Below are 25,737 nucleotides of genomic sequence, written 5' to 3'. Positions count from 1 at the left end.
AGAAGAATTTATTCAGTTGACAAAATTTTTTTCTGTATTCTCCTTCTCCCTACATTTTTGTTTGTGTCTTTTTGCTACTGTTAGAACAAGGTCTTTGCAAGTGTAAAACAGAATCTTTATTAAAATTAATACTCTCATTGAACCTGTATTTTGTCTTGCTGCTGCTATAATAGCGATAAGGAGAAATGAAATTATACAGAAACTTAAGTAGGTGATACAGTGCAAGGCGATTAGTTCCATGGTTATGTATGAGCTAAATTTACCCTTTCACTTAACTACGAAGTTAAGTTAGTAGTTGGCTTTTGCACCCGATTGGTGTTCAGATAGATAGGTTTTTATCTGAAAATGCTGCTTACCAAATTATCAGTCGTGGACGTCATGCTTTGTTTGAGCTAATAGGAATCTGTTCTAACAATGTCTGGCAGCTTAGTACTGCTGCTATGCTCTAATGATGCTCAGATTGGCAGAATCGTTGGAGTGTTGGACAGAATGCCTTGCAGTATTTCTTTCAGCTCTTCGCCTTCTAAGTTTAAATGCTAAAGTGGGAGGTGGGGTGCGAACTTCATGCTTTGTTTGAGTTAACAAGAGTTTGCTTTTTACAGCATCTGGCACCTTAGTACTGTTGCTCAAACTATTTATTGTTGTTAAAGCATTGGACAAAATGCCTTGCAGTATTTCTCACAGCTATTCACATTTTTACATTCAAATTCCACCAGGGGTTGATTTTGCTTTCATCTTTCAGTGATTAAGTACCAGTCAAGTAATGGGATTGATTTAATAAATAAAACCCTTCTTTCCCAAATTTCTAGATTTGTGTCTTTGTTAGAAAAAAATTCTACTTATTATTATTATTATTATTATTGCGACAATCCAGAGCGGAATCTTTGGCACATTAAACAGAACGCTCAGGAACATTTTTTCCTGCTTTATGTTCTGAATTTAAACTCTGCCGTTCATTCTTTTGGGTCGATAAAATAAGTACCAGTTGGACACTGGAGTTGATGTAGCTGGCTTACTCCCACCCCAAAAATTGCTAGCCTTGTGCCAAAATTTAAAACTACTACTACTACCACTTTCAAGGATAGTGGAGTACAGAATTGTTAGTGTTAGGGAAAAAATGCCTTCTGGCATTGGTTCAGGCTTGTTATGTTCTGAATTCAAGTCATCCAGGGTTAACCTTGCTTTTCCTCTCTCTGGGGTTAAAATAAAGTATAGGTCAAGATCTGCCCTTCCTTAAAAATTGCTGGCCTTAATGTTTAAATTAGAAACAATTATTGTTATTTACTCCCTTTTAACCAAAAGATTGTTACTTTTATTGTTGTTGTTATTACTGTCTGTTATAGTAAAGTATTAACAGCAACATTCCTGTGGTGTAAAAAAAAAAATCTGTCATGCTATGGAAAGGGGATGGTCAAAGCATGTGTGCAAGGGGTGGGAGGGGAGAAATATTTAACAAATTTCTTGTTCTCTGCTAATGTAAACCAATTTGTTAACCCTTTTAGCATTTAGACTGGCCACATCAGGCCTAAACATTCTACCTGTTTAATGTTCAAACTAGCCAAATCAGATCTCTCACACTTACCTTATAATGTCATTTTCAAAATGAACAATCATCACCAAATCTCAAAGCTTCAAGTTAAAGCACGATTAATTCAAAACAATGTGAATAAATAAGCATTTCATTTGACAAAGTAATCTGAATGCTAAAGCATTGAGCCTTCAATTAAAGTGGTTTGATTTTATAATGATACTCAAATCATTGTCTCCAGTATTTCTGGAGGAACTCATTTTGAGTATGATGTATGTGTCCTAATTTTTTTGAACATGTGCTGTGTCTAACTGTGATATTTTTCACAGGATACAAAGTGCAGATAGTATCCTTATATATCATCATCATCATCATTGTTTAACATCCGCTTTCCATGCTAGCATGGGTTGGACGATTTGACTGAGGACTGGCAAGCCAGAAGGCTGCACCAGGCTCCAATCTGATCTGGTAGAGTTTCTACAGCCGGATGCCCTTCCTAACGCCAACCATTCCGAGAGTGTGGTGGGTGCTTTTACGTGCCACCAGCACGAGGGCCAGTCACACAGTACTGGCAACGGTCACGCTCAAAATAGTGTTTTTTACGTGCCACCTGCAATTCATAATCTTTTCTTTCTCTAACTTTAGTGATATTTCATTTGATTTCAACCAACTCCTGCATTCTAGACAAGTGGTTGTTAACCCTTAGATGGTAGCAGCTCCTTGTGGGTGTTGAGGGCTCAAGAGAGAGTGGAAAATGTCAGGAATGAGCTAGGGGTGGGGTTTAAGTATTTAGAGCAGTACAATACATTTATCATAACCAGGTACATCTTTTATTGTTTACTTGCTTTAGTCATTGGACTGCAGCCATGCTGGAGTACTGCCTTGGAGGGTTTAGACATACAAATCAACCTTAGTACTTATTTTTTAAGCCTGGTCTCTTTTGCTGAACTATCAAGTTAAAGGGATGTGAACAAACCAACACCAGTTGTCAAGTGGTGGTGGAGAATAAATACAAACTCATGCACACACACACACACACACACACACACACACACACACACACACACACACACACACACACACACACACACACAATGGACTTCTTTCAGTTTCTGCTTATTAAATTCACTCGCAAGGCATTGGTTGGCTCCAGGTTACAGAAGACACCCAAGATGCCATGCAGTGGTACTGAGTCCAAGACCACATGGTTGTGTGAAGCAACTTTCTTATCCATGCTTTGCTAAGCTTAGAATATGACTCAGACATTGCACTATCAGTGATCAGAAACAAAGCTGGTTCTGTACTAAGGCCCAGAATACTTTTGTTACATAAATGCTTGCCTTCTTTAGTAATTTTCATACAAATTTATGATAGTGGGCATTAGTCCCCTGTTAGTATCTAAAAGGAAGCAGAAGCTGGATATGATTATATTAGAAAATATAAATAGATGCATGCATGGCTATGTGGTTAAGATGCTCTCCTTGCAACCACATAGTTCCAGGTTTAGTCCCACTGTGCAGCGGCTTGGGCAAGTGTCTTGTGTTGTAGTCCCAGGCAGGCCAATGTCTTCGGAGTGAATTTGGTTGATAAAAGCTGTGTGTGTGGGTGTGGGTGTCCTTGCCCATCCACTTTTTGACAACCCGGTGTTGATTTGGTTACTTCCCTGTAATTTAGCAGTTCAGCAAAAGAGACTGATGGAAACGACTGGGTTTGATTTGCCCAGCATGGCTGTAATCTAATGACTGAAAGAAATTAAAGATAAGAAAATAAAAATAAACCAGTAAATCACTGCCCCAAACTAGCTTGCGTTTGATGATACTATTTTCTTTCTTTATTTATTTATCTATTTATTTGCAAAACATGGGGTGGTGGCATTTGTAAAACCCTACCCAGTAAAAGGAGCTGCTGGGATACAAAAGGTTCTAGATAATTGTAAGTTTTTATATTGTAGAATAAGAAATTTTCCCTAGATATTTCAAGACGTTTTCATTGGTTAAAATGATAATGTCTACAAGCAAAAAAAATAAGTAAACACTTCTTTAAAATTTTTTTGTTTGATGGGGTTTATTTTATCTCTCTTTCAGTAAGTACTGTAGCTTGTCTTACACTGTGGTTTTGACGCTGACAAAACTCTAATATGTGATGTGTGCTTGCATTGTTTGGTTTTTGTTGGCCGTATTTGCAGAGTTTCTTGAGCACATATTTACCAGTCCTGTTTTACCTCTTTATATAAACTCAAATTTCCTCAGTACTTGACCAACTGAGACAGTGTGGTTGATTGTCTCATTGCAGCTACATCACATTCCATAGTTTCTGCCAGTTTCCTTATTTTTTTTTTTTTAATGATCCTCAAGAAACTAGTATAAAGACACTTATCTCAAGCTGTCAACAACAAACTTTACATTTTTTATCCTTGATCTCCCAAATCAAAGTTAAGACTCTTACTGTTCAAGCTTCAGTATTTGATTTCTTACAAGGACTTAACAAAGCTCAGTTTTCCTACTACCATTATTTAGTGTCTGTTTTTCCATGCTGGCAGGGGTTGGACAGCTTGGCAGGATCGGACTAGCTCTATCTAGCTCAAATGTCAGCTTTGGCATGATTTCTCTGATCAGATGCTCTTTGTTATACCAACCACTTCAGTGTGTACTGGGTGCTTTTATGGTACTGGCAATGATGAGGTCACCAAGATGAAAAGAAAAGGGAAAAGTCTCATCAACTGGAGTGAGAGGAGAAGGTGGCTTTATGCCAGGTGTTAAGAGGCTAAAATATGACAGGGGGACAAGCAGAGGCATATTGCTATATAAATGTGGATAGGAATAGTTGGAAAGAAGATAAAGATGATGGTGATGTAATGTCAGGGCAAGCTCTCAAGGTACAAAGTGTTCTGATTTCATTTTCTGTGGTCTCTTTTATAATTACAAGGATTTATACCCTTCTCCACACCAAGTGGTTTTATATAAGGAATAGGAGAATATTCTCTTGGGTTTATTCTATTGCTTAACCATTTGTACTAAACTGCTCACATAGTTGTTTAATCTTAAGTCAGCCTTGATGAAACAGATCATGTGTAAAGAAGTTTAGTTTGCAAGCTGAAGGTTTCAGGTTCAGTTCCACTGGGTGGCACCTTTGGCAAGTGTCTTCTGTTATAGCACAGGCTGACCAATGCCTTGTGAATAAATTTAGTAGATAGAAACTGTATGGAAGATCATTGTATGTGAGAGAGGGAGAGTTCAAGATATAGAATGAGTAAAAAACCAGCACAAGAGTTTACTGTGAACGAAACAGTATAACAAGACAATAAGAATCAGGAGAACATTTATCTCTCCTCACTCTCTCTCTCTCTCTCTCTCTCTCTCTCTCTCTCCCCCTCTCTCTATCTATCTCTCTCTTTCTGTCTCACATACCATGCACCTTCTGTCTAGCAAGACACCTATTTCTGCCTCTGTTTCTCTGTTACACTCTAACCTTTCATCATCTGATACTAGATCACATTCTCTAATGCCCCCTGTGTTGTGGCAAGACACCTGCTTCTGTCTTTTTGTCACACTCTAACTTTTCATCTTTTGACATAAGTTCCCCTCCTCAAATGCCCCGCCTCTCTCATAACTCCTTGACTTGCAAGTTACTTGGTTACCCTGCCAGTATTGGTGTCAAGTTAAAAACATCCAGTCCACACTGTAATGTGGTTGCCATTTAGAAGGGCCTTCAGGTGTAAAATCATGCATGGAAGATGGATGTTAAATGATGATGATGATATATTTTTTTTGTGTGTGTGTGTGTGTATGTTTGTTCCTCTCACCCTTGCTTGACATCCAGTATTGGTTTGCTTACACCTCCATAATTTAGTTCAGCAAAAGAGACCAGTGGAATAAGTATCAGACTTAAAAATAAAGCATTGAGATTGATTTGTTGGGCTAAAACCTTCAAAGCAGTGTCCTTGCATGGCTGCAGTCTAATGTCTAAATCAAGTAAAGGATTAAAGAAGATAGTCTATGTAAGATTACATTATCTAATATGTTTTTTGGGGATAGTTTTAAGATGGTAGGGTGTGATTTGAGGAAAATTTGATTGCTATTTCCAACAGGTTGGACAACCACTTAGGGGCTCTCTCATAGGTTCATTCTGCTCATGTCTTCTCTGCTGTACTTTTATGTCGGGTTAGAGTGGTGTTTTTATAATAGTTCTATAATTGATGATCTGTTTTATTGGATACCCATAATAATTATGGCTTGTCAGTATTTTGCTTTTAGGTGATGTAGCTGAAATGTAGGTTATTTTGTTGAGTTTTTTTTCTTCTTACTTTGTTGTGCTCTTGATTCTTATTGTCTTGTTATATTGTTTCATTCACAGTATACTTTTTTGTGCTGGCTTTTTTACTCATTCTATATTTTGAACTCAAACATTGCTCACTATCTGTTCGCCTGTTTCTCTCTCTCTCTCTCTCTCTCTCTCTCTCTCTCTCTCTCTCTCTCTCTCTCTCTCTCTGTCCTTAGATTGGATGAGAAAACCTTTGTTAGTGTTGATGCTTTTTTTCATATTTTGTAATTCTTGTTCTTTCTACTTTGGCTGAGATCACCAACTTAAGTCCTTTTGGTCTTTGTGCATGCGTGTGTGTGTGTCTAATGGGGTGAAGTGGCTTGGCTTATTTTTGTAATTTTATACTTTTTAATTATGCTTTGTTTTTGGTGAGAAACTTCTCTACATCTCACAAATAGAGGAAGTATTTTCTTGTGGTGCTGCTATTTTTCCCATTTTATTATGTTAGTTCTGAAGGTTTGTGTACTTTGTGTTCATCCATTAGATACCAGTTTCTAAGATCACAAGTGTTTCAGTTGTACACAGAATCTAGTTTAGCTTAGTTGGTTTCATTAAGATCTCTTTTTTTTCACTTTTAAGATCTAAGAGACTGCATTGTACAAGGTATCTCCTTTCAATTATGAGCCTTTAAAAACAAAAGGAATGGTTTGCTTTCTATTCTTCCATAGGGAAATATTCCTGGCATCTGCCCTCCTTCCCACACTAAATATTCTTGCACAGCTTTGTAATTAATATGTATTATTGGAAATAGTAATTATTTTCCTTTGAAACAGGCTGACATTTTTGTTATATTGGCAGTGTTTGTATGTTCATTATTTATGTCAGTTGTCTTTACATTGCATATATGTTCTTTTAACCTATATACATGTGTGTGTATGTGAGTTTGCATGCGAGCTTTCTAAGAGCACTGTTTCAGAGCCCAGGATTTAACCACAAGCTTAACTTTATAATTTGTTTTATCATTGATATTATTTTTAAGAGCAAAGGTTGGCAAAAAACGAGGGTGCCAGATCAAAAGTATCAGTTAATTACTAGGTTTGATTCAGTCAATTATATTCCAATCCAAAATGTGAGTCCTGCCTAAGTTACAAATCCTCATTAGATAAAAGTATTATCATCACTGAAACTAAGGTAGCAAGCTGGCAGAATCAATAGCATGTCAGATGAAATGCTTAATGCCATTTCTTCCAGCTCTTTATCTTCTGAGTTCAAATCCTGCTGAAGCCAACTTTGCTTTTCATCCTATCAGGGTCAATAAAATAGAAGTACCAGTCAAGTACTGAAGTTACTGTAATTAACTAACCCACTGCCTCTAAAATTTCTGGCATTGTGCCAAAATTTGAAACTACTATTACTGATACTACTATTGCTATGTTGGTATTAGTTCTACTGCTCCTAGTGACAGACAATAATACAATCAGGTTTCTGATTCACAATTAAAACCATTTTTCCTTGTATTGTATTGCAACTTTGGGTAAAACCTAAACATCACAACTTTCTATTCTCATGTGTCTTATTTTAGTAATGATATTAGTATTGTTGTTAGAATGTTATCACTATTGTGGTTAAGTGCAGTAACATCTTGTGTGAGGTACCATATTCTGGTCTCCTGAATTATAGGTTTGTATCCTGTTGAAAATATAATAATGCATATAAAATTTGTAATATATCTACAAACATAGAAAGGCACTAACTGCAATAGTTTGTCTCAGAGAAACATCTCAAAGAGACTTGTGTGTTAAAAAAAAAACTCAGGGTTCACTCACAACTTCAGTGGCAGATGGTTAGACACTGGTGTTTTGATTTTATTTGCTCTCCCCAGTGACGAGCATACCTGAACATTCTGAGTTAAACCAAAAGATATTTGTTCTGGTACAGAAATTAGTAAATAAAAGCATTCACTGGTTTGTATGAAATTTTAGATCAGATAAAATAACTACCAACTTGTATCAGAGTTGATCTAATTGACTATACATCCACCCTGCCAAAATGTATGGTTTTTGCTGCCTATACTAGAATTATTATTGGGATTTGTGATCAACATTTATGTTTAAGATTTAGGCTGTAGAAATAAATAGCTGCTTCTTAAAATAGTTGATATTGTTCAAATGTCGTGTTGAAAGTTTTTGTGTGTGAAGAATAATGAAGTTTAAAATTTTGTGTGCAAGTTTTTATAGAGTTTTGAAAAAATCTTCTAAGTTTCCCTTTCTTTTTTTTGCTACAGAATTGTCTCGACCTACTTAGTCCACCATGGCTTCTGCTCCACTGCAGAAGCTTTCGCTAGATCTGCAGGACAGTCCTTCGAAGAAGAAATCACTTCAATAAAAAATAGACAAAGTAAGTTGTTACAATATGGCTGAGGGGAAAAAATACCTCAAAGAAACATTCTCTCTCACTCCCTCTTTTTCCCACTCTCTCTGTCTCTCTTGTACTCTCTCCCTCTCTCTGTCTCTCTTGTACTCTCTCCCTCTCTCTTATACTCTCTCCATCTCCCTCTCTCTCTTCAGTAAAGTAAGTCTTTATTCTTACTAATGTTTTCTATATGGTCTATCAGTAAATCTACTTATATTTTGTGAGTAAAGATTTAGCTGCTTCTGCTTATATTTAAAACCAAGTATTTTCTACCATTTCTTTTTCATTTCTTTTTTTCTTCCTTCCTTTCTTTCTTACTTTTATTGATTTCTTTCTCTCTCTCATATATCATCATCATCATCATCATCATCGTTTAACGTCCGCTTTCCATGCTAGCATGGGTTGGACGATTTGACTGAGGACTGGTGAAACCGGATGGCAACACCAGGCTCCAGTCTGATTTGGCAGAGTTTCTACAGCTGGATGCCCTTCCTAACGCCAACCACTCAGAGAGTGTAGTGGGTGCTTTTACGTGTCACCCGCACGAAAACGGCCACGCTCGAAATGGTGTCTTTTATGTGCCACCCGCACAAGCCAGTCCAGGGGCACTGGCAACGATCTCGCTCGAAAATCCTACAGGAGCCAGTCAGGCGGTACTGGCAACGGCCACGCTCAAAATGGTGCATCTCATGTGCCACCCGCACAAGAACCAGTCCAGGGGCACTGGCAACGATCTTACTTGGCTTGCCGGGTCTTCTCACGCACAGCCCATTTCCAAAGGTCTCGGTCCGTAGTCATCGCCTCGGTGAGGCCCAATGTACGAAGGTCTTGCCTCACCACCTCAGCCCAGGTCTTCCTGGGCCTACCTCTTCCACGGGTTCCCTCAACTGTTAGGGTGTGGCACTTTTTCACGCAGCTATCCTCCTCCATTCTCACCACATGTCCATACCAGCGCAATCGTCTCTCTTGCACGCCACAACTGATGCTTCTAATGTTCAGCTTTTCTCTCAAGATACTTACACTCTGACGGGTATTCACATTGACATTACACATCCAACGGAGCATACTGGCTTCATTCCTTGCGAGCTTACGTATGTCCTCAGCAGTTACAGCCCATGTTTCACTGCCATGTAGCATGGTTGTTCGTACGCATGCGTCATACAGTCTGCCTTTTACTCTGAGTGAGAGTCCCTTTGTCGCCAGCAGGGGTAAGAGCTCTCTAAACTTTGCCCAGGCTATTCTTATTCTAGCAGCTACACTTTCAGCGCACCCACCCCCACTACTAACTTGGTCGCCCAGATAGCGGAAGCTATCGACTACCTCTAGTTTTTCACCCTGGAATGAGATAGAAGTTGTTTCCTGTTTGTTTGCAGTCTTTATTGCACCTGAACATCTGCCACAAACAAAAACTAACTTGCTAGTTAACCTGCCTTTGATGTTGCTGCACCTCTTATGTGTCCATAGCTTGCACCGGGTACATCTTATAGAGTTACTACCTACTCCTTTTCTACATACTGAGCAGGGCCATCTACCTGAAGGGGTTTGTGTTTTATCTACCTTCCTACTTATTAGGATTTTGGTTTTAGCTAGGTTGACTCTAAGGCCCTTCAATTCTAGACCTTGCTTCCACACCTGAAACTTCTCCTCTAGTTCTGATAGTGACTCCGCAATTAGGGCAAGGTCATCAGCATAGAGGAGCTCCCAGGGGCAACCTGTCTTGAACTCCTCTGTGATTGCCTGGAGGACTATGGTAAATAATAGGGGGCTGAGGACGGAACCTTGGTGGACCCCTACCTCTACCCGGAATTCATTGCTGTACTCATTTCCAACCCTCACATTTTATATCATTTGTTGTTTTTGTATCATTACACTATCTACATCATAACAAATACAGTGAAATATATATATATATATATATATATATATATATATATATATATATATATCAATATATATATATATATATATATATATATATATATATATATATATATATATATATATATATATATATTTCACTGTATTTGTTATGATGTAGATAGTGTAATGATACAAAAACAACAAATGATATAAAATGTAATAAACTTCAGATTATTTGTATCATAATTTCATATGAATAGGTGAGTCAATTGAGAGTTGGACAACAAGATGACTGATTGATCATTTGTATTCTCTCACTGGCATTTACATTATGCCCATGGCTAAATCCATCTTGCTGCGTAATTAGTGACTTCACTGTGGCATTGCTTGTAGAATTTATTGGTTTGTAGTGAAAGGATTTCACTTCTTCCCACAGGAAAAGCTACCTACAATAGATCTTATCTTTCTTCCCTGTAATACTGAGCAAGGATCTTATCTTTCTTCCACTCAGTACTGAAATATGCTAAGCTCTGTCCACACAAGTCGTCGTAATCCAGAAAAGGATTTATACAATAACACAGTAATTGTTGCCATGGATCTAATATGTTTGTAATATAATAAAAGTAACCAAAACCTAGCAGCTTATCAGATCTTTAGATAAGCAGTTATTAAAATTTTGATCAGTCTAGAATTAAATGCATTTACAGATTCTGTAAATGAGAATTGTATCAAACTGCACTGGGCATATTCTAGAACCAAAAGGCAAAATAACCAGAAAAAAAGAATAATACAAAATAAGAAGTTAAAATATTTAAGGACAAATAGTTGATGATATTAAATAGAGAAGGTACCTAATTTTTGTAAAACATTTAATAATATATTAATAAATTGTCCTGTGTATGGAGAACAGTGAAATCAAAATGATGGTAGAACATATTAAGAATTAATGTGTATACCATTGTTTTAATTTTCACTGTTCTTTGTGTAACATAGCAATTTATTATCAGTTTGGCAGGCATCTGCATGCATCAGCAAATAATTTGTTTGTTGCAGTCTATAAACAAGAGTCAAAACCCTTGTTTAGATTTATTGATTCAAGGCTAGCTTTGACCAAAGAAACACAACCAGGCCAAAACACTGTCCCAACATCCTTCTCCTTCAGTGAATTGAGTGTGTTGCGAGCACATATTGTCTGAAAGTAGTTGTTCTCTGAAGACTAAATACAAAAGTAATTAGCATATTCGTGCTTGACTCTATCAGAACGTATTAAGAATGACTATGTATGTCATTGTTAATGATATATATTTCTATTGGAAATTGAAGCTGCACTCAGATTTTTACAGGTGATTGTTGAGTATTCTTTTCCTGTTCTCACATAGGGACAAATGATAAATTATTCCTGATTGGTATTCTGCCTTCCTTATCAAGGAAAATTAACCGATTGGATTAGAAGGTTGTATTTATATAAACACAACCAAACACTTTAATCACTTAAGGCATTTTATTAAACTTTACACACTATTGCTTCTCAGAAATTGGTGCTGTTACATAGCCAAAATCAATATATTGGTGATTACTGTATAAATAAAGTATACTAGTGAATCAATAACCAAGAAGAATTGTTTCTCCAATAAAGAAAATATTAATTGCACTCAATAAATGTAAATTTTTAACTCCACTGTTTTTTTTCTTTTTTTTTTTTATAATCAAAAGAAAGCTCCTTCCTGGTTTTGTATTTATATATAAATAGAAATTGTCTACCATCAGTTCCTGTCTTCTTTATTTTAAAATGGGGTTTTCTTTACTTCATTGTAGAAATACAAAAGCTGGTTCTTGCTGGTCGTATGGGTGAAGCAATCGACACAACACACCAGCTTTACCCAGGATTGTTGGAAAGACGAGCCAACTTACTATTTATGCTCAAATGTAGACAGTTTATCGAAATGGTCAACGGCACGGACAGTGAAGTGCGAGGTGCCGCAATCCGAAGTCCCAAATCCCATGGTGGAAGCAGCCGTTCCAGTCCAAGTATGAGTCCTAGTCATCACGGTAGTGGCTACAGTTATTTAGCTCATAGGTCTGTGACACAACAGTCTGTTTCCACTGGCAATAGCCCAAATAGAAATCTAATTAACAAAGGGCACAGTTCTGGCTGTCCCCAAAATAACGATCCCCAAGCATTGTCTGAGTCAGACATGAATGCTGCTAATGCTGCCATGAATGGAAGCAACAATAACAATGTCCCATCAAGACTTATTGAAAATGAAGACGTTGAAATGAGTGATGGGCTCTCCTCCTCAGGAAATGGTACCATGAGCAATGGTACTGCTGAAGTTACATATGCTAATGGAAATACATGTGATGATTATGATGATACAGAAGACATGGGTGAGTGCTTACAGTTTCTTTTTTTCTTTTTTTTATTTTCATTTATTTATTCACAACTATGGTTAGAGAGTAATAAGGTTTTAATTTTGTGGGTCTGCTGTAGTCAAAAACACCTTTTTCCAATATTTTGCAAATCGATTTTATTTCTGATACCAAATATTTTTAGACAGAAAGGTTTCAAGTTGTTATGTCTTTTGTTTTTTACTTGTGTCAATCACTGGACTGTGGCCATTCTGGGGCACTGCCATGAAGGGCTTAGTCAAATTTGCATGTACCAAATCTACTCAAAAGGTTTTGATCAGTCCAAGGCTATAATAGAAGAAACTTGCTCAAGGTGCTGTGTAGTGAGACAGAACCTGGAACCATGTAGTTGAGACACAAACTTCTTAACACACAACCACACCTGTGCCTGTATACATGATTAAAAAACAAAATGATTCAGTAATCAATCTGTTTCTAATAAGGATGAAATCCTGAAAGAAAATTCTCATTATTCATTGAATTCTCATTTCTTAATTAAAGTTGTTGTAAAATACAAATGGGACAAAGTTTTATATGCATTGTGTAGGTTAGTTACTTTCTAGAATAAAGCTTCGCTGATTGTTATCATGCATAAGATATCTATTCTGCAGAAGTGGATTCCCCCTCGCAGAAGCGACAGCTGTGCGGTGGTAGTCAAGCAGCAATCGAGAAGATGCTACAATTTGGTCGTGAGCTTCAGGGGATGAGCCTGCAGTTACGGAGACAGTATGGCAAGAATGAGACCAATAAAAGAGCTTTGTTGGTGAGATTCTTTTTTTTTTTTTTTTTTTTTTGCATATATGTCTACTTTGTATATTGAGATGTGAGTTTCGTTTTGTTTTGTGGGGTGGGGTGGGGTGGGTAGACAATGGTACCATGATAAAAGTAAGTTGTGCATGCTGTGTTTTCATTAAGAAGGGCAACCAGTTGTAGAAACCATGCCAAAGTAGACACTGGAGCATGATGTAGTCCTCAGACTTGTTAGATCCTGTCAAACCATCCAACCCATACCGGCATGAAAGACTGACATTGTGATGATGATGATGAAATATCACCGTGTGTATGTGTGTGCACACATATATGTAATAATGGTTCCATAATGCACTGGGTTCTAGGGACAAATACTTTTGATTTCATATTAGTGTGCCTAAGTCGAGTCAGTGTCATGAAGTTCATCTTTCTCCAGGTGGGTAATGAAACATTGCGCACCAGCACTGTTCAGTAATGTGTCTGTCAATAGCAATAAGCTCACAATCACTAGATGGTGGGTTCAATTCCCAGTTCAGGCAAAACACTTCATTTCACATTGTTCCTGTTCCACTTTCTGATCAGGGGACAATGTTGGGATGCTTACCTAGCTAGAAGGGTGGCGTCGTTCAATGGCTAAAGCGATGCGAAGTGCATGGTGACCAGCAATGTGTAACAACATCTGATAGTCTGGTTGGTCACATCATCATCACATGTGAGAAATGAAGGGTGAAAGATTGCATTTAGTTTCATTTTTAACTTTCTAATTCGACAAGAGTTTCAGTTGATATTCAACCTCAACTACCAATACTGTGCATATAAATCCTTTTCACAAAAAAAAAAAAAAAAAAAAATCTCTCTTTACAAAAACTGATATGCCATTCATTTTGTAAACCTTTTTTACTTTTTTCCCCCTCCAAACTCTCCTAGCAAATATCTGAGTTTTCTCTGACACCAAGTATCATGATAACTATATATGCAATATTTATGTTCTTTGAATAAAAAATCAAGAAAAGGAAACCTTGTTTTCTATTGATTCTCAATTTCAAAATTAACTGATGAGAGAACAAGTGGCTGCGACTTTATAGAGTAGGTCAAGCTAGACATTAAAGTTCTTTTCATGTTCCTGATTTCATCAAAAAGAAAGGTTTCAGTAATCCAATTGCAGCTTTTTGCTAACCATTTTCATTTCTCTTGTATTTAGCAACTTCTTAGTCCTCGTTTCCTTGCACATTACTCAAATCATTTGTAACTCTTTCTGTCCTTATTCTGAACAATATTCTTCATTAGTCTCTAAGATTACAGTCCTAGTAATTACTGTATTACTCTCTTTTACTCTTTTTACTCTTTTACTTGTTTCAGCCATTTGACTGTGGCCATGCTGGAGCACCGCTTTTAGTCGAGCAAATCGATCCCAGGACTTATTCTTTATAAGCCTAGTACTTATTCTATCGGTCTCTTTTGCCGAACCACTAAGTTACAGGGACGTAAACACACCAGCATCAGTTGTCAAGCGATGTTGGGGGGGACAAACACAGACACACAAACATATACACACATACATATATATATATATATATATATATATATATATATATATATATATATATATATATACATACGACAAGCTTCTTTCAGTTTCCGTCTACCAAATCCACTCACAAGGCTTTGGTCGGCCCGAGGTTATAGTAGAAAACACTTGCCCAAGGTGCCACACAGTGGGAATGAACCCGGAACCATGTGATTGGTAAGCAAGCTACTTACCACACAGCCACTCCTGCACCTATTAGTGGACCTTTTCTAGGATCAGATCTAATATTTTAATGGACCCTTTCTAAATCCATGCGATATTAAGCTTTTAAGAGTGATGATTCCTTATGGATGCAATAAATAACCATTATATCTTTTTTCTGCTTTGATTTTGTCACATAGTTCCGTGTGAATTGTAAAAATTAGTCTACTGCCTTTGAAACAAATGTTTATTAATTAGGATTTTAATTATTTCTCAAATATTATAAATTTTTGATGTTTATAGAGGCACAAGCATGGCTATGTGGTTAAGAAGTTTGCTTCCCAACCACTTGGTTTTGGTTCAATCCCACTGCATGACATCTTGGGTAAGTGTTTTCTACTATAGCCCCAGGCTAACCGAAGCCTTGTATATGGCTCATCAGGAATCACTGCTAAGATGCTTAAAATATCTGGCAGAGTGGGATATGGCCTAGTCACCTGTATAGTTAATTAGGTTATCCATGAAGCAGTCATACCCAATGACTGGTGTAGCAGCATTATAGTCAACTGTTACAGAAATAATTACAGAGGGATCAAATTGCTGGACCAGTGGATGAAAGTTACAGAAAGGGTCATAGCTCAATTAATCAGAAAGACAGTTAGCCTAGATGAGATATAGTTTGGTTTTGTGTCAGGAAGAAGCATCAGATGTAATGTGCAAGGGAGAGAAGTGCTGATCTCTAATTGTAGAGAGAACATGTAAAAGGGGTAGACCCAGAAAAACATAGGATGAAGTGGTGAGAAAGGATTTTCAGATGTTGGGTCTCACAGAGGAGATGACAAGGGACTGAGACTTCTGGTGGCTTATTGTGCTTGAAAAGACATGCTGAGCTAAGTAAAATTGTGGTTGTTCATGCATATAGGCATGTCCCTTAAATTCCTGTCTCAGCCAAGAGATCCTAGTCTTGTGGGCTTGTGGGTGCTGAAGTCACACAAAAGTACTCGTGTGAGTGTCATGTAAAAGTACCTGTGCTAGTGCCACATAAAAGCACCCATGCTGGTGCCATGTAAATCCAACCAGTTCACTTTGTAAAGTGGTTGGCATTAAGAGGGGACATTCAAATATAGAAGCCATGCCAAAACAGATAAATAGAGCCCAAGTAGCTCTTCAGCTAGCCAACTCCTGTCAGACTGTCCAACCCAAGTCAGCATGGAGAACAAGCATTAAAAGATGATGATGATGATGATGATGATGATGATATCTGTGAGTATGAGTGTATGTTTGTGTTTCTTTGTCTTCACATTCCATACTGATTGTAAACAAGTGTTGCTGTCATACAAGCAGTGTCATATATATATATATATACGTATAACGTACGTATATATATATATATATATATATATATATATATATATATATAAAACAAATAATAAATGAGTATATGCATATATACGTACAAGTATGTGCATACCTACATCTACCTGTATATATAGGTGTATATCTGGGTACAGGACGTTGCAAACAAAACGTAGACAAAAAAATAATAACCAGAGTACAGAAAACACACAGGCTACATAGAGAACATTTTCCTTCATCAGCTGCCACCATTCTAACACAGGCGTTTCGAAGAGACACACGTATATATATATACATATGTATATATATTGCCTGACTGGCCCTTGTGCCAGCGCTACATAAAACACCCACTACACACACACACACACACACACACACACACACACACATTTTGCAATCTGAAAATAAGTCATATTTTTATATAAGCTTAAAGCTTATGGTGATCACCATGCAATGACTAAGGATATATATATATATATATATATATATATATATATATATATAACAAATAATAAATGAGTATATATATATGCATGTATATATGTAAGTGAGATAATAGCTTCATTTTTAAGTTTCCGTATTAATAGTGAAACTATTAAAACTGAAAGTATTATCTCACATTACAATGGAGATGTTATTATTTCACTTTTGATACGTAATACTAAAATAGTGTAAGAAATAAGAGATTGCTCTTGGCTCACATTAGGCAAGAAGTTGAAAATTTTTGGGACCCATGACACTGCATGGACCCTAAGTAGGGCATGTTTAAAATTTGAGTGAAATCAGTTGGGTAGTTTTCAAGTTTTAGTGATGCACACAAATAGACAGACACATTCTCAGTTTTATATATATGGAGATTAATCTAACACTCACCGATTTCCACTCATTTACTTATTTATTTTTACTAAAATTTTTGTTGCGTCTTGCAACCTTTTCAATAACCATTGACTCTGTTCGCTATCGGAACTGCATTCTTTTTGTTTGTTTGTGTGAATGCATATGCAGATGTATGTATTCTGCATGTCCATGTGCTTGTGTGTTCATGTTTTTATGTGTGTATTTGCGTGAAGAACCTCTGTCTCCTTGTGTATGTATGTTTGAGTGTGTCTGTGTCATTATGTGTGATTATGTATGTGCATCTGTTATGTGTGGACATGTCTCTGTATGTGTCCTTGTGTGAAGTGTGTATGTATGTATTTGGTCATGTGTTTCAGTTTTCATTTGTATGTGTGTGTGTGTGCCTGTCTGTCCGTCCGTATAACCTATGTACCTATCTATCTGTATATCTACTTGTCTATATACATAGCCATTTACCTACATATATATACATATACACATACGCATCCATATATATATATATATATATATATATCTCATTCCAGGGAGAAAAACTAGAGGCAGTTGATAGCTTCCGCTATCTGGGTGACCAAGTTAGTAGTGGGGGTGGGTGCGCTGAAAGTGTAGCTGCTAGAATAAGAATAGCCTGGGCCAAGTTTAGAGAGCTCTTACCTCTGCTGGCGACAAAGGGACTCTCACTCAGAGTAAAAGGCAGACTGTATGACGCATGTGTACAAACAGCCATGCTACATGGGCTGTGACTGCTGAGGACATGCGTAAGCTCGCAAGGAATGAAGCCAGTATGCTCCGCTGGATGTGTAATGTAAATGTGCATACCCGTCAGAGTGTAAGTATCTTGAGAGAAAAGCTGAACATAAGAAGCGTCAGTAGTGGTGTGCAAGAGAGACGATTGCGCTGGTTTGGACATGTGGTGAGAATGAATGAGGATAGCTGCGTGAAAAAGTGCCACTCCCTAACAGTTGAGGGAACCCGTGGAAGAGGTTGGCCCAGGAAGACCTGGGCTGAGGTGGTGAGGCAAGACCTTCGAACATTGGGCCTCACCGAGGCGATGACTACTGACCGAGACCTTTGGAAATGCGCTGTGCGTGAGAAGACCCGGCAAGCCAAGTGAGATCGTTGCCAGTGCCCCTGGACTGGCTCTTGTGCGGGTGGCACATAAGATGTACCATCCTGAGCGTGACCGTTGCCAGTACCGCCTGACTGGCCTTGTAGGGTTTTCGAGTGAGATCGTTGCCAGTGCCCCTGGACTGGCTCTTGTGCGGGTGGCACATAAAAGACACCATTTCGAGCGTGGCCGTTTTCGTGCAGGTGACACGTAAAAGCACCCACTACACTCTCTGAGTGGTTGGCGTTAGGAAGGGCATCCAGCTGTAGAAACTCTGCCAAATTAGATTGGAGCCTGGTGTAGCCATCCGGTTGCACCAGTCCTCAGTCAAATCGTCCAACCCATGCTAGCATGGAAAGCGGACGTTAAACGATGATGATGATGATATATATACACACCCATCCCTACATATTGGCCTACTAACAACACTGTTCGTGTATATATACACATACCTATATATTGTCTGTATATATTACATATACATAGACAGTGTTGTTAGTAGGCCAGTATGTAGGCATATGTATGTATATAGATATGTATATATATATGTGTGTGTGTGCGTGTATATATATATGTAGGTAAATGGATACGTATATGGACAGGTAGATATACAGATAAATAGGCACTTAGGTAATACGGACAGATGGGCGCACACACAAACACACACACACATACATACATGTATACATGCATGCATGGATACACACACGCACACTTTGCACAAGGGCACATATGGAGACATACATACAAATGAAGACTGAAACACATGACCATATACACACATGCACACAAGGATGCATATGGAGACATGTCCATACATAACAGATGCACATGTATAGTCACACAAAATACACAGACACACTCAAACATGCACACACAAGGAGACGGAGGTACACACGTGTATGCACACAAACAAACAAACAAACAAAAAGAACACAGTTCTGATAACGGACAGAGTCAACGACTATTGAAAAGTTGCAATACAATGAAAATTTTAGTAAAAATAAGTAGGTAAATGATTGGAAATCAGTGAGTGTGTTAAATTAATAAGGCACTAAAAGAGAATGACTCTCCCCAGATACAATAAAATATGCTTCAATACACGAATTCATATAAAGGATTTTGCAAACCGACTACAAAAACAAGACTAAAATTTGTTTGATAGGAAATTATTCATTAGTTGTTTCCATATTTGGAATGATGTTTTGCTAGTTTGTTAAAATTTGATTTGGTTATTTGGTTTTCTCATAAACCAACTTGATTTAGTTTTTGTGGGTTTAACAGTATGTTTTATTTTGTGTAGAAGAACTCCTTTTGGTTATCTGTGGAGCAAACTTAAATTTATTATTTGCACCATATTAAAACGTGTGAGATAGTTATCAAATCAAATATTGAAGATTCTGATGTAATATGTTACAACAAATGCATCAAATGATATTTATCAATGTTTGTTCATCATTTGATATAGTTTGCAAATCATTAGATGTCTTCCCCCACTCTTTCTCTTGTTTCTGTTTTCCATTGATTTTTCGCATTCCAGGATTGGTGGAATAGATTTTGAAAATATAAATATTTGAGGAAGTGATTTTTTTTTTCATAGCTGGCTTCTTTTCCCAATGCTAACCACACAGTAGTAATGGAATCTATTGTTAGCTAAGCAGAATAAAATGCTACAACCTTTGGCTACAGCAAAATGGGTGTAGCAGTTCTCGAACTCATATCCATCACTTGCCGCCTGATATTGACTGATTCTATGATACACACTACATGTTTTGAAGTAATCTAATTTGAAATCTTACATCAAAATTTCATGTTTATTTGTCTCAAACATCAGCTTAAAAATGACTAAGTTATGTTCTCATACTGCTGGTTAGTTGCATCGACTTAGTTCTTCATATTGATTATCTTCAGGTTTTTGTTTCAGCCTTCATATTTTCCCAGCCACATTTAACTTCTTCATTATTTGTGGTGCTTACCTGCAAGTTACTAGAGTTGAATTTTAGGAGAAAAAGAAGAAGAAAAAGAATCTAAATTTTCATCTTTTCATTGCCCCTACCCACCCCAACCTCCCTCCCTCTCTCCTTTGTCTTTGTCTCCCCCCCCTCCCCCCCCTCATTGGTCGTAAACACCAAAATGACAAAGCATCTTTTGTAACTAAAATCATTTTGATTTTATGAAAGTGTTTTTAATTGAAGAATTTATTTTTTTATTTTTTATTCTAATTTGTTGAATCACGTCATTTCTAAATTGTTAACATTCATCCTGTATTTGCTGCTTGTGTTGTTAGTCAGCATTTTGACCTATTTTTAGCAGGAATTAGGGTGGGGCACAATTTTCTGCTTTCATTGGAAATTGTAAAACAATCTGGTTTGTTTGATAACATCTTAATGTAACGCATAAATTAAATAATCACATTGGACTAAAACTAAATTAAAAGTACTACAATATTGGAATACAAAAAGTTAGTTTGTTTATTTGTTTTTAAATTTTTCATTATAGGTCAATAATGTCTTGGGAGATTTCCTTGCAAATACCAACCTATAATTGGTAACATTAACTGAATAGGATGGTCTTTAAAAGACTTTTAATTTTATCATCGTTATCACCATTTAACATCTACTTTTCCATGCTTGCATGGGTCAGTCAGAATTTTTGAGGCTGATTTCCCCTTGGCCAAATATATTTTTCATGGTAGATTAGACATGAGCAACTTCACTTGTGTGATGATTGTGTTCATTTGCAACCATCGCATGATGTCTAGATACACACAAGCATATACTCTACCACATCTACTTACCAGGCTTCAGACACTTGCACAAGGTGCCATGCAGTGGGACTGAACTCAAACCCACAGGGTTGGGAGGCAAGCTTCTTAACCATGCAGCCACACCTGCACGTTTAATACAGTATTTTATTCCTCATATTGATGACTTCTTGCTAATTAATAGAGGAGTTGGGAGAGGAGAATCAATTGAATCATCCACCAATATATAACTGTAGAGCAGGGGTTTTCAAACTTTTTGACTTGCGGACCCCTTTATATTTCAGGCTTTACCTTAGGGACCCCCTTATAAACGCTTATGAAATTTATACATAAATATTTGCTTAAAATAACATATATTTTTACATTTATTTATTTAACAGTATTTAACAAATAGGTTTATTGTCAATTATACACACAGGAATTTTTTAATACATACTTAGTGAGAAGGATGTGCTTGCTTGGCTTTCCACGGACCCCCTGTCTTGTCCTTGCGGACCCCCTGTGGTCTGCGGACCACAGTTTGAAAAACCCTGCTGTAGAGGAACGAAAAGCAAAAATCTTTCACTATTGAGATTTGAATTCTAAAGAATGTGGAGAGATAAACCTTGTTGGTGGAATTTAGTAGATGGAAACTGTGAGGAAGCCTGTTGTATATACAAATGTGTGTTTATGTGTTTGACACAACACTGTCAGTTAAAAGAAAGAAAGGTGTATTGGCAGGCAATTAACTTAGCCAACCAATAAAATATAACTTCCCTAGAAGAAGTGCTGGGGTGCAACAGGATTGACTAAAAAGAAAAAAAAAAAGCCTTTGAAGGCAATGATACTTGAGCATGGCCTGGTCCTACTGACTGAAACCATTAAAAAATTAGAGGAATGCTCTACTATTTCTACCACTCCTACACCCACCTCCTTTTCTTTCACACTCATGAGTTCCAGATGCTTGGATCAAGTCAAATTTCAAATATAAAATTAGCACAGAACTGGACCATTTTAACCCTTAGGAGATGGCAGGGCCAATCTATTAGCCGAAAAGCCAAATGACAAAGAAGATTGTATTAGTTCATTCGGTTTCCTTAAAGAGTATATATATAGTTTTATATATGTAAAGTTTTTTTTTTTTTTTCTAAAGAAGTGCATGCCCTCTGTAGGGTTTGTAAAAAGGGATCCATCTTCTTCGCACTGAAACTCCAAATGAGGCTCCATCTCCAAAGGGTTAATATTGAGTCTAGCATTTAAATGGTATTACTGATTTTCTCATTGAAAATATAATCGAGATTCACCTGTATTTGAGAAATTTTCAGGTGTGGTTGCTAGGAACTTATAACCAATACATTATCTGTTGTTTAATGATTTGATGTTTTCTTAAATGAGAAATTTAATTAGCTGCAATTATCATTGTTGTTAGGGCAACAAGCTGGTAGAATCTTGACAAAATGCCTTGCAGAATTTCTTCTGGGTTTTTATGTTCTGAGTTCAGTCCCCACTGAGGTCAACTTTGCTTTCCATCCCCCTCAGGGTCAATGAGATAAAGTACCAGTCCAATACTTTGATCAATCTTATTGACTCCTCTCCTCCTCCACTCAAAATTACTGGTATTATTCCTAAATTATAAACAATTATTATTATTATCAGAGTTGTAAACTGGACAGAATCATTAACGTGTTGGACAAAATGGTTAACATTTCTGTCAGCTCTTTCAATTCTTGAGTTCAGATTCCACAAAGGTCAACTTTGCCTTTCATCCTGTTGAGGTCAATAAAATAAAGTACCAATCAAGCACTGAGGTCAATGTAATCAACCAACCCTTTCCAGCTAAAATTGCTGACCTTGGGTCAACATTTGAAACTATAATTATTAGTAGTAGTATTTGATGAGGAAGTTATGTTGTGTTTTTGATCCATGAGTTTTTTTGTTTTGTTTTTTTACTTTTCATTTTCTACTTATGAGTTTTTTTTCTTCTTTTTTCCTTCTCTTTTATAAATTAATATGATTATTATTTCTGTTGATAATTTTGTGCAGAAGCTAACCCACTGCATATCAGTGCAGTTTTAGTCATTGGAATTCTTTTGTAATCCGTATTATGCCAGCCAAACAGAAATGTTAGTGGGAGAGGGGTGTGAGATAGAAAGAGGAGGAAAGAGAGCACATTTCAGTGGAAGAAAGAGAAGGTCAGTGTTCAGAATATCACCAGTTTATCTCTCTCTTAGAACTGGCAAAGGTGTTGCAGCCATAGCAACAGAAATTATTAATATAACAGCTAAAGCTGCTGTGACTACTACATTGATGCACCACATCCTGCAGAGAAAAATTAAACAACCATTTGCTGCAAAAGAACAGAAAGAACAAGGACAGCAATGACAACAAAAACAATCACAAAAACAACTGTAACAAAAGAAAAACAATAAAGAAGAGCATATCTTTTTGGTTGTGACCTCCTGAACCAGTGGACAATGCACACACACACTAGAAGAAAAAATGAAATGGAAGTGGTTGCGTAGATAATTTTAGGGGTGGGATTGCACAAATTCATGTGTCTTCAATTGTATTGTTGATTATAAGAGCCAACCTGTTGGTAAGCATCTTTGCCAAAATACTCAATTACTTGTTTAGAACTGTAGACCAGAAGATTTTTTTTATTACATCCTACTCTCCTTGCTTGAGTCCTTTTCCAATAGCACCACTACAGCATTGTTCATATGCTTAAAGGAAAAGTTGGAAGCAATTAAAAATTGCGTACCCTGGTGTGATGTCATTTTCTGCCCACTCACACTTCCCGTTCTTCTGTCCTCACTCCCTTCTACTCATTTCATATCTTGAAGGTGTGCACCTCGACACCTCATTACCCTTTATTTATATCTCTTTCCACCTCCATCTGAGCCACTCCCACCTTCTCTTCTGTAAGGGGAAGAACCATATAGTTCCTCTAAAGTAAGAAACCTGTTCTGTTCTGCTCCCTTCTCTCACATTCTAACCCCTCATTCCATAGCTAAAAAGCCAGTTCCTTCTTTATTGTATGCCCACTCAGTTGAAGGGAACCTTAGTCTTAGGAGCAGCATGGTGAGCTCACTGGTGCAGGTGTCATGGAAAAAGTACATGGTACATACTGTAAAATAGTGGATTGAAGCTTGCTTTTTGGGTGTGAAAATGATTAACCCTTTCACTGTTACTATATTTCTACTGAAATACACTGTGCTTATTTCAGTTAATTTTGAAAATAATAGAGAATTTAGTAAAACACTGTAATCAGTATTTTGCTGGCATTTGGAACATAGTTTTAACATGAAATTTTGATGGTTTTAATTTAGACTACTCTAAAACAAGAAGTTTGTATCTGCACAAAGAGCAGTTTCAGGCGAGTTGCTATCAAAAGGATTAAGATAACAGATTCAATATTTTGTCAACATCAGTTCCCCCATTTTTGAGTACAGCAAGGCCTCATAAGGTCTGATCCACATTTAACCCTTTTGCAATTAAATCAGACCTATCTGGCCAAAATATTCTACATGCTTTACATTCAGATTAGCTCTATCTAACCTCTCACACCTAACCTACAGTAACATTTTAAAAAACAAACAATCACATCATTGAAACCTCAAAGCTGTAAAGATAATGCATGATTAATTCAAAACATTTCGAGTAAATAAAAAGCATTACATTTAACAGAATAATCTGAATACTAAAGGGTTTAAAGTTATGTTGTCAGAAAAATGTTATTGTATTATTTTTAATTTTATATTTTGGAGTTGAACTTGTCTAGAGACTGACTTGATCTGGAAGAGTGTGTTGAAGTTGAAGCGACTACATTCTGGAAGAGTCAGTCTGACCATTAAACAGCACAGGGGACTGATAAATTCACTTCAACCGTTTTGACTCCTACTTGCCTGAGACCACACCTAGCTCTTGTTTTAAACCTTTAGCGTTCAGATTAATTTGGCAAAAATAATCCTTATTTATTCACATTTAAAAAAATTTATCTGATATTATTTTGTAGCTTCAAGATAGGAAAGATGTAATTGCTTATTTTCAGAATGACATTGCAGGGTAGGTGTGAGATGCTGGTTCTGGCCAGTTTGAGCATAAAATGTGTAGAATATTTGGGCCGGATACAGCCGGTTTAAACACTAAAGGGTTAAAGTGATCTTGAATGAAAATCTTCCATTAAAATTTTTTGCATTAATTTGTTCCAGGCACCAACTTAATGACAAAATTATTTTACTAAATTCTTCATTATTTTAAAAATCATTTGAAACAAAGGTAGTGTGTTTCAACAGAAGTATTGATAACAAAAGGTTTTAATTTAATTTCATGAGTTGCAGTTAAACTTTGTCATTGACCAGGCTGCAGTTGTATGATGAAAGTTTTGACACCTCATGAAATTTGAAGTGAATTTTATTAGCTTTGTGTGCTACTCAATGGCCAGAATGGCTCTTCCACAATGCACTTACTTTAATTATGTGCACTCTATGAAACGTCATGTATCTAAAATATATCTCTACCTTTTTTTTTATGTGAAGCTATCTTTTGCTAAATAAACTTTAGTGTAGCATTAAAATTCTTTAACACTGTCCGTATCACAGACGCATATAAGCATCTATGAAATTTTACGGCTGTCTTTGAGTAACGCATATATGCACCACTGAGATTTCATAGTTATAGATAAGACATTAATATGTCTTTGGTATAGATAGTGTTAATGAGTGTTC

General features: G+C 36.8%; 1 protein-coding gene across 1 annotated transcript in view; it reads left to right on the top strand.

The window, feature by feature from the left end:
• The window catches only part of LOC106872121 (ran-binding protein 9), a 191,449-nt gene that overhangs the window by 163,473 nt on the left and 2,239 nt on the right, over positions 1-25,737 (top strand). The window contains exons 7-9 of the mRNA XM_089351189.1: positions 8,073-8,185; positions 11,876-12,448; positions 13,081-13,232. Of these exons, the coding sequence (XP_089207315.1) occupies positions 8,073-8,185; positions 11,876-12,448; positions 13,081-13,232 (838 nt within the window). The remainder of the gene's footprint in view (positions 1-8,072; positions 8,186-11,875; positions 12,449-13,080; positions 13,233-25,737) is intronic.

Source organism: Octopus bimaculoides, chromosome 4, assembly GCF_046866305.1.
Source record: "Octopus bimaculoides isolate indiv1 chromosome 4, ASM4686630v1, whole genome shotgun sequence".
In the NCBI taxonomy this organism is placed as follows: domain Eukaryota; kingdom Metazoa; phylum Mollusca; class Cephalopoda; order Octopoda; family Octopodidae; genus Octopus; species Octopus bimaculoides.
This window is presented reverse-complemented; position numbering and strand designations above follow the sequence as displayed.